Source organism: Trachemys scripta, chromosome 15 (assembly GCF_013100865.1).
Source record: "Trachemys scripta elegans isolate TJP31775 chromosome 15, CAS_Tse_1.0, whole genome shotgun sequence".
Taxonomy (NCBI): Eukaryota; Metazoa; Chordata; order Testudines; family Emydidae; genus Trachemys; species Trachemys scripta.
The window spans coordinates 9,362,295-9,373,672 of NC_048312.1; the positions used below are offsets into that span (position 1 = coordinate 9,362,295).

General features: G+C 49.5%; 1 protein-coding gene and 2 non-coding genes across 3 annotated transcripts; all 3 read right to left on the bottom strand.

Annotated features, from left to right (window-relative positions):
• Positions 1-6,306: 6,306 nt before the first annotated feature.
• On the bottom strand, positions 6,307-7,588 carry UBC (ubiquitin C). Its single transcript, XM_034791060.1, has 2 exons — positions 7,436-7,588; positions 6,307-6,613 (listed from the first exon to the last, which is right to left on the bottom strand). Exon 2 carries the CDS (start codon positions 6,608-6,610, stop codon positions 6,377-6,379), a length of 234 nt encoding a protein of 77 aa, XP_034646951.1. The 5' UTR covers positions 6,611-6,613; positions 7,436-7,588; the 3' UTR covers positions 6,307-6,376.
• Positions 7,589-10,434: 2,846 nt separating this feature from the next.
• Positions 10,435-10,506, bottom strand: TRNAA-UGC. Its single transcript has one exon. It is a non-coding gene; the product is annotated as a tRNA-Ala (tRNA).
• A 360-nt stretch (positions 10,507-10,866) lies between these two features.
• TRNAD-GUC lies at positions 10,867-10,938 on the bottom strand. The gene has a single exon. It is a non-coding gene; the product is annotated as a tRNA-Asp (tRNA).
• Positions 10,939-11,378: the final 440 nt, after the last annotated feature.

Consider the following 11,378-nt stretch of genomic DNA (forward strand, 5'->3'; position numbering starts at 1 on the left):
CCCCCCCCCCAAGATCCTAGGGAGCTTATCCCACCCCCCCCCCAGATCCTGGGAAGCTTCTCTTCAACCCCCCCTCCAGATCCTAGGGAGCTTCTCTTCAACCCCCCTCCCAAGATCCTGGGGAGCTTCTCTCCAACCCCCCACCTCCTTCCCCAGGATCCTGGGCAGTTTTTCTCCAACTCCCCCACTAGAGTTGCCAATTTTGGTTGGACTATTCCTGGAAGTTTCATCAGGACAGTCTTTAATTAAAGATTAATCTTTAATTCCTGGACACTCCAGGGTAGTAATCATGGAGGGTTGGCAACCCTATCCCCCACCATCCCCCCAGGATCCTGGGGAGTTTTTCTCCAGTCTCTCCCCGCCTCCTCCCTCAAGATCCTGAGGTGTTTTTCTCTAATCCTGCCCCTCCCAACCGCCAGGACAAATACGATTCTGGGTTGTTTTTTTCCCAGCCATCCACTCCAACAGACCCGTGAGAATCTGTGAAGTCTTGTATAAGGCACTGGGAATTCTTGTAATTTTTCTCCCTTTGAGCGAGTCCTGCTTCGTTACAGGTAGGTGTCTAGGTCACACAACTTCCTTGTCATTTCGCACTCCGTCTCAGTAGAGAGGCCAGGAAGCAAACAGGCCCTGGAAGCAAACTAAGTTCCCATGCTAGAAGTACTTGTGGGTGCTGCCAGCACCATAGCTGAGGCCCACTGGCAAGGCAGAATTGATGGGCTTGCACTAACGCTGTCCTTTCAGTGTCCTAGGTTGTGTCGGTGAACAAAGAAAGGCTTTTGGTCTCACAGCTGTCAAGCCCACGCTTGCTGCAGCACTGACATTCATATAATTGTTTTTTTTTAAATCATAACCTCACTAGTACCAGGCCTTATATTTAAAATCAGGGGTCTTAATAAGGTGACAAAAAGCAAGCAAAGGTAAGGACAGCATGAAGGCCCTCAATCGTGCAAACACACATGCTTTAACAGTAAGCATGCAACTTTTTCCATTATGTACTACAAACTTCTGAACTACTTAACTAGGCACATTCATAAGCATTGGCAGGGTGGAGGTCTACCACAGCTGCTAGTCCCACACTCAGCATGAGGCAAAGATGCAAAATTAGCCGAGGGGACAGGTCCTTATCCAAAAACCCACGTCAGGGGTTCCAAGTGAAGCTTTTTGGTATTGTGTTGTATTTCTCAATGTGTAAGGTGCACGGTATCTGCAGGATTGCATGTACAATATTTAAAAATATATTAACACACTGCAGCAACTGGTTTGACACAATAAGGAACTCAATGAGCCTTCAAATCCAGGAAAATACAGGGCCTCAGTACCCACTTTAATATACACTCAGCAAATAACCTATGTAAATAGGCCTTGGAGCCTGGCCTGAAGTCAGCAAACACAGTTGCTGAGTGTATTTCCCATGCTGTTCTAGTCCTTTTGAGCGCCGGGACGTGGACAGGCACTAGCTCACCCACTGCTAAAAGCCCCTTCCCCAGCCTGGAGAGGAGCTACTGAATCCAGAACCCAACCAAGTTTGGGGGACAACAAAGGCAATAATGGGAACAGGGGTGGGGGTCAAAGGGACAAAACCAGGGAACCAGAAGGGGAAACCAAACAGAGAACCCCAGACAGCGCCCATTGCTCCTCAAAGGCATCGAGAGAGCCAGCGGATGCTGCCCAGAGGAACTCTGCCTGGATACGTGAGCAGATAAAAGAATGAAAGACAGCCCCACAGTCGCAAAGCCTCCCCTCTGCCAACCTCCTCTCCCTGGTGTTACAAATGGCCAGGAGGAGGTTGACGAGGTGGTCCCGCGACTTCATGGGGCCTGGGATCGGGTGTGTGTAAATAAACAAGTGCAGGGAAAAGTGCAACCAGAACCTCAATAAGAGGTTCAGGAGAAGCCAGAAAAGGGGCTGCAGCCTGGTGCACTGAAGGTACACATGTGCCAGGGTCTCCCTCACACCACAGAAGGGACAGGTTTCTGGGACGGAGATGAACCGTGCCAAGTACATGCCCGTACTCACGGCTCCATGTTGGAGCCACCATCCAATATCCCCGGCAGGCCACGGGACAGAGATGGAATATAAACTGGCCCACTGGGGTTCCTCACACTCTGCTGCTGGTAAAAGGTCCCACCATTTGGTATCTAGGCAGGACACAAGGGTGGGGAAATGATGTGTGTTGCAGCATGAGCACATATTGTTCTAGTAGGCGACAGGTAGTCCCATATGTCAAAATGCCACAGCTGGCCCTGAGTATCTGCCTATAAAGGACCAAACTGCACATTGGAAGTTCTGACCCAAATGTTCCTACTTAGGCCCATTTCTACTTTAATATATTTATTCTCTGTTAGCATTGGGGAGAACAAGATTTAAACTGTTCTTAGATAAATTTTAAATCCAGCTGATAGCACTCCCTGTTGTTAAGGTTGCCTGACACTTCCCATTAGAGAGGCCCTGTTTTCAGTTGCTTATAAGTTTGCCCAACTTCGAGCATTTAGGTTGAAATTTTCCACACTAGGTGTCTGCGTCAGGATTTTATATATAATTACAGTCAAAACAGTTTAGCCGTTTCCAAGAACAAAGTCAGGAAAAAATATATTGTTTTGGAATATATTTTTTACAAAAAAAAAATGTTAGTGACTTTCTTTGAGAAGCTCTAGCATGCCTATGGTTTGGAGCAGGAAGCTGATATATGACGGGGATGGCCTTTGTGTCAGAGATGTGCCTTTTGCTGTCCTTGGGAAATCCACCCAAATTTTGCCAAGTAATAAGCATTTGAAAAATGTGTTTGCACATGCTCAGTAGAGTCTTCTGGGACAAGGAACCAGGGATTGGGGAGACTGAATTTAGATGGGTTTCAGAGTAACAGCCGTGTTAGTCTGTATCCGCAAAAAGAAGAACAGGAGTACTTGTGGCACCTTAGAGACTAACAAATTTATGCTTATGCTCTAATAAATTTGTTAGTCTCTAAGGTGCCACAAGTACTCCTGTTCTTCTTTTTGTGAATTTAGATGAGAAGCCCAGGGAAAGAGACCAGGATCCGGAATCAGTGGAGTGACGGAAGATAGAGAAGGGAGACACAGATGGGATGAGGATGACCAAAAATCAACTGTGTAATAATTACAGGCTCAATTTTGAGGTCTATACTGAGGCAAAACTACTATTAGTTGGTTCCAGCTGGAGTTTTACCTAATAAGGACCATGGAATTGGGTCCATTTATGCAGAGCCCTGTATTCTAAATTGGCCAACCTAACAAAAATCCAGTTCAGACTGTTCTATAAAATTGTTTATGAAAGTCAGCAAAAGGTGAAGGCAAACAGACTGGTTCTAACTAGATTAAGTTAAACAACCCTGATAAGTAATCTTTTTCAAGGCTCCTAGTGAAACCACATGTTGAGATGACAATGAGCTGAAAGATTCTAGAAATGGGAGGAAATGTTTACTGCTGAAATCACTGAAAAGTGTTTCGATAGATTAATGGTTATGGGATGAAGCTGCAGCCTCTGTGTGGCCATTCAAAGGAGCCAGGGGGCCAAACGCTGCCAGCTTTACTGGGATAGCTGCCACTCCAGTCACCAGGAACCCACCATGACGCTCCAGGGCCTTCATCGTCTTGATCTTTAACAATGGCTTAACGCTATGAGGCCAGAAAGGGGGGCTCAGACGACATCACCATCACCTTCGGCTAAATCCAGGATGTGAGACTTGGGGCTTGTGGACACTACAAAATTAAGTCGACATACAGCCACCAGTAATTAAAGCAGGGGTTCATGTCCACACTTACTTCTTCTGTCAGTGGTGCACATCTTCATCAGGAGCACTTCCAGACTGAAGTGGGGCATTGTAGGACACTGACAGCTGGAGGCTGGCAGTCCTGGGGCTGACAGCCTCAGCTGTAGGTGCAGGGCTCACAGCTGCCCTCCCTCCCACCTCCCACTCCAAGCTGTCAGCCCATGCCTGGCTGACAACTTGGGCTGTCAACACCCAGGCAGGTCTCACAGCTGTGAACCCAGCACCTAGCTGTCAACTCTGGAGTGGAGGGAGGGCTCCAGCTGTCAGCCCCATTCAAAGCGGACAGCCAACAGGTGATGTAAGTAGCAGTCTACTCACATACTGCGTCATCCTAACTACATTGACATTAGTGCTATGCCTCTCATGGAAGTGGAGTTATGTTGGTGCAGCTGGCCACTTACTTCAGTCATGTACTGTATTAAAGGCTTTTGTTCAATAATAAATGTTATGCTGTTTTGTGTTTAATTAAATTGCAGTTATAATAAATCATGAGGAAAAAGTGATTACTGAACAAGCAATGAATCATTCACCATTTTCTAATGCACTGAAAACAATTAAGAATGCAAAAATATTAAGCTATGTAGTTGCTTAATTTATATAGTGTTCCCTTCCAGGAAGCAAAAATAGGTACCAAAATCTAGTGTAAAGGCTCTATTTAGTTTGAAATCAGCATGTTCTAATGTTTATATTAAGCAATGAGAATGCACCTCTTTAGAAAATAATTGAAATACAAATAGAAAAGTTTATTAAAATGGATTTAAATTAATCTATCCTGATTCTTAGTCTTTAAATAGTGCTTATGTTCAAAGCACTGCAATACATTATTAGTTTATCATACACTCGGAAGTACATCATGGGCACTTTCAATTAGAAATCACTGATTTGAAGTAGAATGGCACCCACAGCATATGCTCCCCTAGGACAGGAGTTGGGGAAAAAATATTTGAAATTGTATTGTGACTTTATGTAGGCTGAACTCAGAGGACCTGGCCTATCATTTTTTTAAATGGTTTTACATCTGCGGGTTCTCTTCACCCCAATCATTTAGTGGGGGATCAAGCATCCTCATTTTTTATTACTGTAAGGTTATTGCTAAATGTAGCAGCAAGATACATTTACACTAGAATTGAGGCCTTAGCTACAGTGTACTCTATACCAGTGGTTTTCAAACTTTTTTCTGGAGACTCTGTTGAAAATTGTTTATGTCTGCAACACAACAGCTGGGGATGAGGAAGTTGGTAGGGTCTCAGGGGTGAGGCCCGGGATTCAGAGTGTGGGAGGGGGCTCTGGGGTAGGGCCAGGGATGAGGGGGTTCAGGGTGCAGGAAGGGGTTCCAGGTTTGGTGGGGTGCAGGGCTAGGTCAGGGTGGAGGAGGGGGTCAGGGATCTAAGCCAAGTGGTCTGGGGCACAGGAGGGGGATCAGGGCTCTGGGCTGAGTCATCTGGGGTGCAGGAGGGGCTCTGGATTTGGGGGGCTCAGGGCTGGGGATTGTGGCATGACTTGCCTCTGGTGGCTCAGTGGCATGGCTGGGGTGCACCACAGACCACGCTGTGCCCCAGAAGCAGCCAGCAGCAAGTCTGGCTCCTAGGCAAAGATGCACAAGTTCCTCCACAACTCTCACCCGAAGGCACTGCTCTCACACCTCCCCTCCCCCCCCCCCCCATTGGCTGGAGTGCAGAGCCAGTGCTTGGGGTGGGGGCAGTGCAGGGAGCCCCATGGCCTAAAAGCCAGACCGCTGCTGGCTGCTTCTGGGGCACAGCGCACTGTCAGAAAAGGTAGGCACTAGCCTGCCATAGCTGGACAGCACTGCCGACACAACTTTTAATGTCCCGGTCGTCGATGGTGACCAGAACGTGGCGACCCAGTGCCTTACATCTCATGACCCATAGATTGAAAAACACTACTCTAATACACTAACCTTAATGCTTACTTGACATATGGCCAACTCGTTGCAGCTATTAAAATGGATTCCTTCCCAGCATGCTGTAGGGGTCTGGTGAGACTATCTTGCTCACTTTTAACTGGGTTGTAATTTTTTTTTTAATGGACAAGCTGTTTTTATTTATTCTTCACAGGGCAGATTTGTTTAATCTGATTTACACATTGGAATACTGGAAATGACTATCAAACCTGAGAACTGCCACAACTTCACATCCCCATGCATCCTTGCTTGTTTCAAATTAAGGTTCTCCAAAGCAGGTACTGTGCCTATATATCTGTGCACATTACCTAGCACAAAAGGGGCCACAAGCACAATAGCAACCTTTAAAGGTTAGTCTGATTCTACTAACCAGTAGCTGATACAACTCAGCCACAAGACACTAGATTCCAGACATCTCAGAAGTACCTTATGATTTAGTGGCCAATTTTACCACCTTTACTAAAAATGGACAAGTTTTTACAGTTGGATTAACATCTATTTACCAGCTGTGTCATTTATTATACAATTCTAGTGCACTGAATCACGTCTGACTAAATTAGTGCACCTTTACATTTGAAAGGGACAGACAAAAAAGTTGTGAATGCAACAACTTTATTGGAACAAGGTGCAGTGAAATTTTTATTCAGATGCTAGCAGGAGCAAGTTCAGTTACCGCCCCTTAAACGCAGGACCAAGTGCAGAGTGGATTCTTTCTGGATGTTGTAGTCGGACAGGGTGCGCCCATCTTCCAACTGCTTTCCGGCAAAGATCAGCCTCTGCTGGTCTGGAGGAATGCCTTCTTTGTCCTGGATTTTGGCCTTGACATTCTCAATGGTGTCGCTGGGCTCTACTTCTAGGGTGATGGTTTTGCCCGTCAAGGTTTTCACAAAGATCTGCATTTTCTGTACAAAAATAAAAGTTATTGAAGTATAAGCATATTTTTGGACTCCAAAATACTACAGTTACATCACAGGAAATCACGAAGGCATGACTTTACCCTCTCACTTAATTATCAAGCAGTGGAGAAAGAACTTTTGACACCAATACACACATTGAATTGCAGCTCCACCTCCCCCACCCACGTAGGCTACTTCCTCCTCCCAAAGCTCACGCCAGGGCCCTGCTCCAGTCAGTTGTGTCACACTGAAAACGCCACTGCGTCAGCACGGCTGGTCAGCCGCGCCCCATGACATGGGAGAGTCCGCGCCAAACAACCCCGCTTCCCTCGGCGCCCACCAGGTCTGGTCAGGGCGGCCCAGCTGCCCGCGGGCGGCGGTCCCTAACCCCGCCCCCAGACAGGCCGGCGTCAGAGGCAGGGGGCAGCCCGTGGCCATGAAGGGGCGGGGCCTTCCGCGCGCCCAGACCGCCATTTTAGCGCAGGTCCGACTCTAACGCCCCCGCCCACCAGGGAGCCGCCATTCGTCGCTCCGAACGCAGCGACCCTTTTCCCTCAGGCCGCGCTCCATGGCCCCCCACCGCGCTGGGGCACAGCCCCCCCATATCTCAGTCACCGAGGAGGGCTGGCTCCTCAAATCTGACCACCCCCCCACCCCATATACGGGACGGCCCGGGCCCCATACCGCCCCCCTCGGCAGACGCAGCCCCCGGGCTGCGCTCTCCGCCCAGCTTCGGACCCTCTTTGCCCTCAGGCCGGACTCGCCCCCTGTCGCTCTCCACGGAAGCCCAGCAGCGAGGCAGGCCCGTTCCCCAGCCCCCCCACTCACCGCAAGGACGGCGCTCCAGACAGACAAACGGTCACGTAGAGTCAAGCGGATCTAAGTGCGTCACACCGCTGGCGCGACCCTTATATAGGCTCTCCCGCCCCTAGCTGAGATCCCTCCGCCGGGGACTATCTCGTCTCACTGCATATAGGGCGCGCGCAGCCAGCATGGGGGCGGGGCGAGTTGCGGACGACAACGCGGAGGAATCAGCCGGCCGCTCAGTGTGTGACATGAATTGATGACGGGGATGGCCAAGGAACAGAAGATGGAGCGTGGAGTAAAACCAGGACTGGCATTTCCGCCTGCCTGGGACGGGATCTCAGCTCAGCCTGGTTCCCTGAGCAGGGACTAGGCCTGGGGAACACGTCCATATGTGTGATTGTGTGTCGGGCTCCGTGTCTCGTTGTGTGTCTGGGTCGTTGGGAATCTCTACATGAAAATGAATGTGGAGAAAAAGAGCAGAAAAAATAAAATAAACATGCAGCATTGTGCACTCTAGTTTCATCTGACAGTACTTCTATCCTCTGGGATTAGGGTGACCAGACAGCAAACGTGAAAAATCGGGACGGGGGGGTGGAGGGTAATAGGAGCCTATATAAGAAAAAGACCCAGAAATCGGGACTGTCCCTATAAAATCGGGACATCTGGTCACCCTATCTGGGATCCAGACCCTGAGATCAAAGGGGGCCTGAAACACAAAGCAGAGTGGGAGAGGCAGACTGGCGGATGGTGACTGCCAGGTAGGGTGACCAGATAGCAAGTGTGAAAAATCGGGACAAAGGGTGGGGGGTAATTGGCCCCTATATAAGAAAAAGCCCCAAATATCAGGACTGTCCCTATAAAATCAGGACATCTGGTCACCCTACTGCCAGGTAGGGAGGAAGATCAAAGACTTGGAAATGTGAGAAAGACAAGATGGAAGAAGAGTTTGTCTGGAGTTCCCCAAAGTGAGCCTCGTGAGCCATTCCGTCAAAGCATACAGAGCTTCCACAAGGCCATAACAAAATCTGGCTTTGTTTGCATGATTCATTGAGATGGTATTTAGTTCACTCCACCTACAAAATCCTTCCTTTGCATGTACCCAAAAGATAAGCTGCCTAGCGGTTGACACACAGAACAAGGAGTGCTGAAAACCAATTGAAAAAGAGCTGAAACCCAGCAACAGCTACCTGATTGGTTTCAGGCATACATTCACATGACACACATAGAAAGAATTTACAGAAGGAGGGGTTTCTCTTTGGGGAGTTATTTCAGCCTGTAAATGGGTTGTAAGCTACTTCTGTATTAAAATTTACTCAATAATATAATAGGTTTAAAAAAAAAACAGTCTAAACATCTAGTTGGCTTAGTTGAAGCAAAGGTCCCTTATATGCATCCGAAGAAGTGGGCTGTAGTCCACAAAAGCTTATGCTCTAATAAATTTGTTAGTCTCTAAGGTGCCACAAGTACTCCTGTTCTTTTTTTAAAGGTCCCTTAGTTTCTGATCAAAGTAGGGTTGGAATTGTAGGAAAGAGGTTGCATTGTGTGCATTCTTAATTATAGAAACATAAAAGACTTGAACAGAAGCTCAAATTTGGAAGGTCAATTACCTAGTCTGAAAATAGGCAGGGATGTTAGGCTTATTCTGTTATCTGGTGTGTATTTAGGCAGGACTGATTTTAAAATGATCAACTCTAAAAACTGAAGAACAACCTATTTTGCTACAAGATGGCGTTTCACAGCATGATTAGATAGATAATGGGTACTTGCCTAATTTTCATGCCCTATGTGCTATTTATCTATCTTAGTGGTGTAGGGTCTAGTTCAGGGGTAGGCAAACTTTTTGGCATCAGGGTATAGAAATTGTATGACAGGTCATGAATGCTCACAAATTTGGGGTTGGGATGCGGGGGGTGGGGTGAGGGCTCTGGTTGGTGGTGCAGGCTCTGGGGTGGGGCTGGGGATGAGGAGTTAGTGTTGTAGGAGGGTGCTCTGGGCAGGGACCGAGGGGTTTGGAGGGTGGGAGGGGGATCAGGGCTGGGGCAGGGGTGAGGGAAGGGATGCAGGTTCAGGTTGGGGGTGTGGGCTCTGTGGATGAGAGGTTTGGGTTGCAGGAGGGTGCTCCATGCTGGGATTGAGGGGTTTGGAGAGTGGGAGAAAGATGAGGGCTGGGGCAGGGGGTTGTGGCGTGGGGAGAGGCTCAGGGGTGCAGCCTCTGACCAGCGCTTACCTCAAGTGGCTCCTGGAAGCAGTGGCATGTCCCTTCTCTGGCTTCTAGCGCCGGAGCAGGGCCATGCAGCTGCTTCCAGGAGCCGTGTGGTGCGGCCCCCAACCCTGCGCCCCAGAGCAGGGCCATGCCACGGCTTCTGGGATCTGCATGGTGTGGTCCCTGACCCAGTGCCCTGGCTGGAGTACCGGAGTGGTCCCTGCCCCAGCTGGAGCACCGGAGTCAAGCGGCATGGTGCAGCCCCTGACCCGATGCCCCGGTGGAGTGCCGGAGCAGGGCAAACCCCAGACCCTGCTCCCCAGTGGGAGCTTGGGGGCCGGCTTAAAATGGCTCCAGACCACAGTTTGGCCACTTCTGGCCTAGTGCCTGGCACTATGGGTGAATTTCCCCTTAAAGCTTCACTCCTGCACTTAGATCTGTGGGGTGCCCCACTAGTGCAGAGGCTTGGGCTAGAGGCTCAGATTGCAGGCCTGAGACTTTAAACTCTGATTCAGAAAAGCACTTAAATGTGTACTTTGGGATGCTTTCCTGAATTGATACAAAGATTGTAAACCATTTACTGCAGGAAACTTGTCTTCAGGCTTGTCTGTAAAGCACTTTTGGTTCAATACACTTATGAATAATAACAATAAATAGTACATAAGATCTATTCTTACCATGTTGCCAGAAACATCATTTCATCGCTTTGTCAATATATGCAATTTATATATTCATGCTGGTCTGGAGCACCAAAAACAATGGGTTATGCCGCTGGCTGTTGTTAAAAAATTAAAGTAGGTGGGGGAAGAAAAAACAATGGAGATGCCGGGGATTGAACCCGGGGCCTCATACATGCAAAGCATGCGCTCTACCACTGAGCTACATCCCCTTCCTGGTTGGTGGTGGCTCAGAGAAACAGATAGAGTCTCGCCTTGAAAGAGCGTTTCGCGTTTACACTCAGTCTGGCCGAGCGGTTTCTGTGCCACGCACTTCGCCGTTCGCCCTACACACACACCCCACTAACGCGAATGTAAACTGTGTGCAGCACCACAGCACTCGTTTTCAGGCGCGTGTTGTCCCGCCTGGTTTTGTAGCTGCCGAATACGGCTGCAATGCGGGGAGATAAGCTCTAAACCCCCATAGCGGGACATCAGCGGGTGGAGGGTCCCTGTCGATTGTCTTTGTCTAGGAAAAACAGCAAAAGGCTCTACCAGCAGTGGGCGGGGGGGGGAATCAAAAATAACTCAGCCTCCCCGTCGGGGAATCGAACCCCGGTCTCCCGCGTGACAGGCGGGGATACTTACCACTATACTAACGAGGACTCGCTGAGCAGCCCCGCCCCAAAGCCGCTATTCGAAGCCCCCACCCTGCATGGAGCTGCAGCCTGCGGCGCGTGCTGCTCGGCCGGGCAACATGGGCGGGCGCGCGCTGCAGGCCGCTCTGTGCAATGCGCCTGGGAAATACTCCGTGCCATGCAATGAGCATTGCAAACCTGCCCACCGCCGGGAAGACCCGCATCCCAAAGGCGAACGTGGTGTGACAAACGGGAGCAGGTTTTAGTCTCTCCCCCCCCCAACTGCACGTCCTGACAGCCTCCAGAAAGCCTGAGGTCTGGCTTGGCCAGCCCCTCTTGCTGCCCAGAGCAAACGCCACAGTTTCGTTAGGCAGCACGCTTGCAAAGCTACAGCACACCCCGCATAAACAAATCACATCCCCCCCCCCCCCCCCCCCCCCCCCCCCGGGGCAGCGGGATAGGGGGTG

Excerpts from the sequence above, each read along its gene's own strand:
- UBC (XM_034791060.1), bottom strand. The coding sequence starts at position 6,610 with ATGCAGATCTTTGTGAAAACCTTGACGGGCAAAACCATCACCCTAGAA.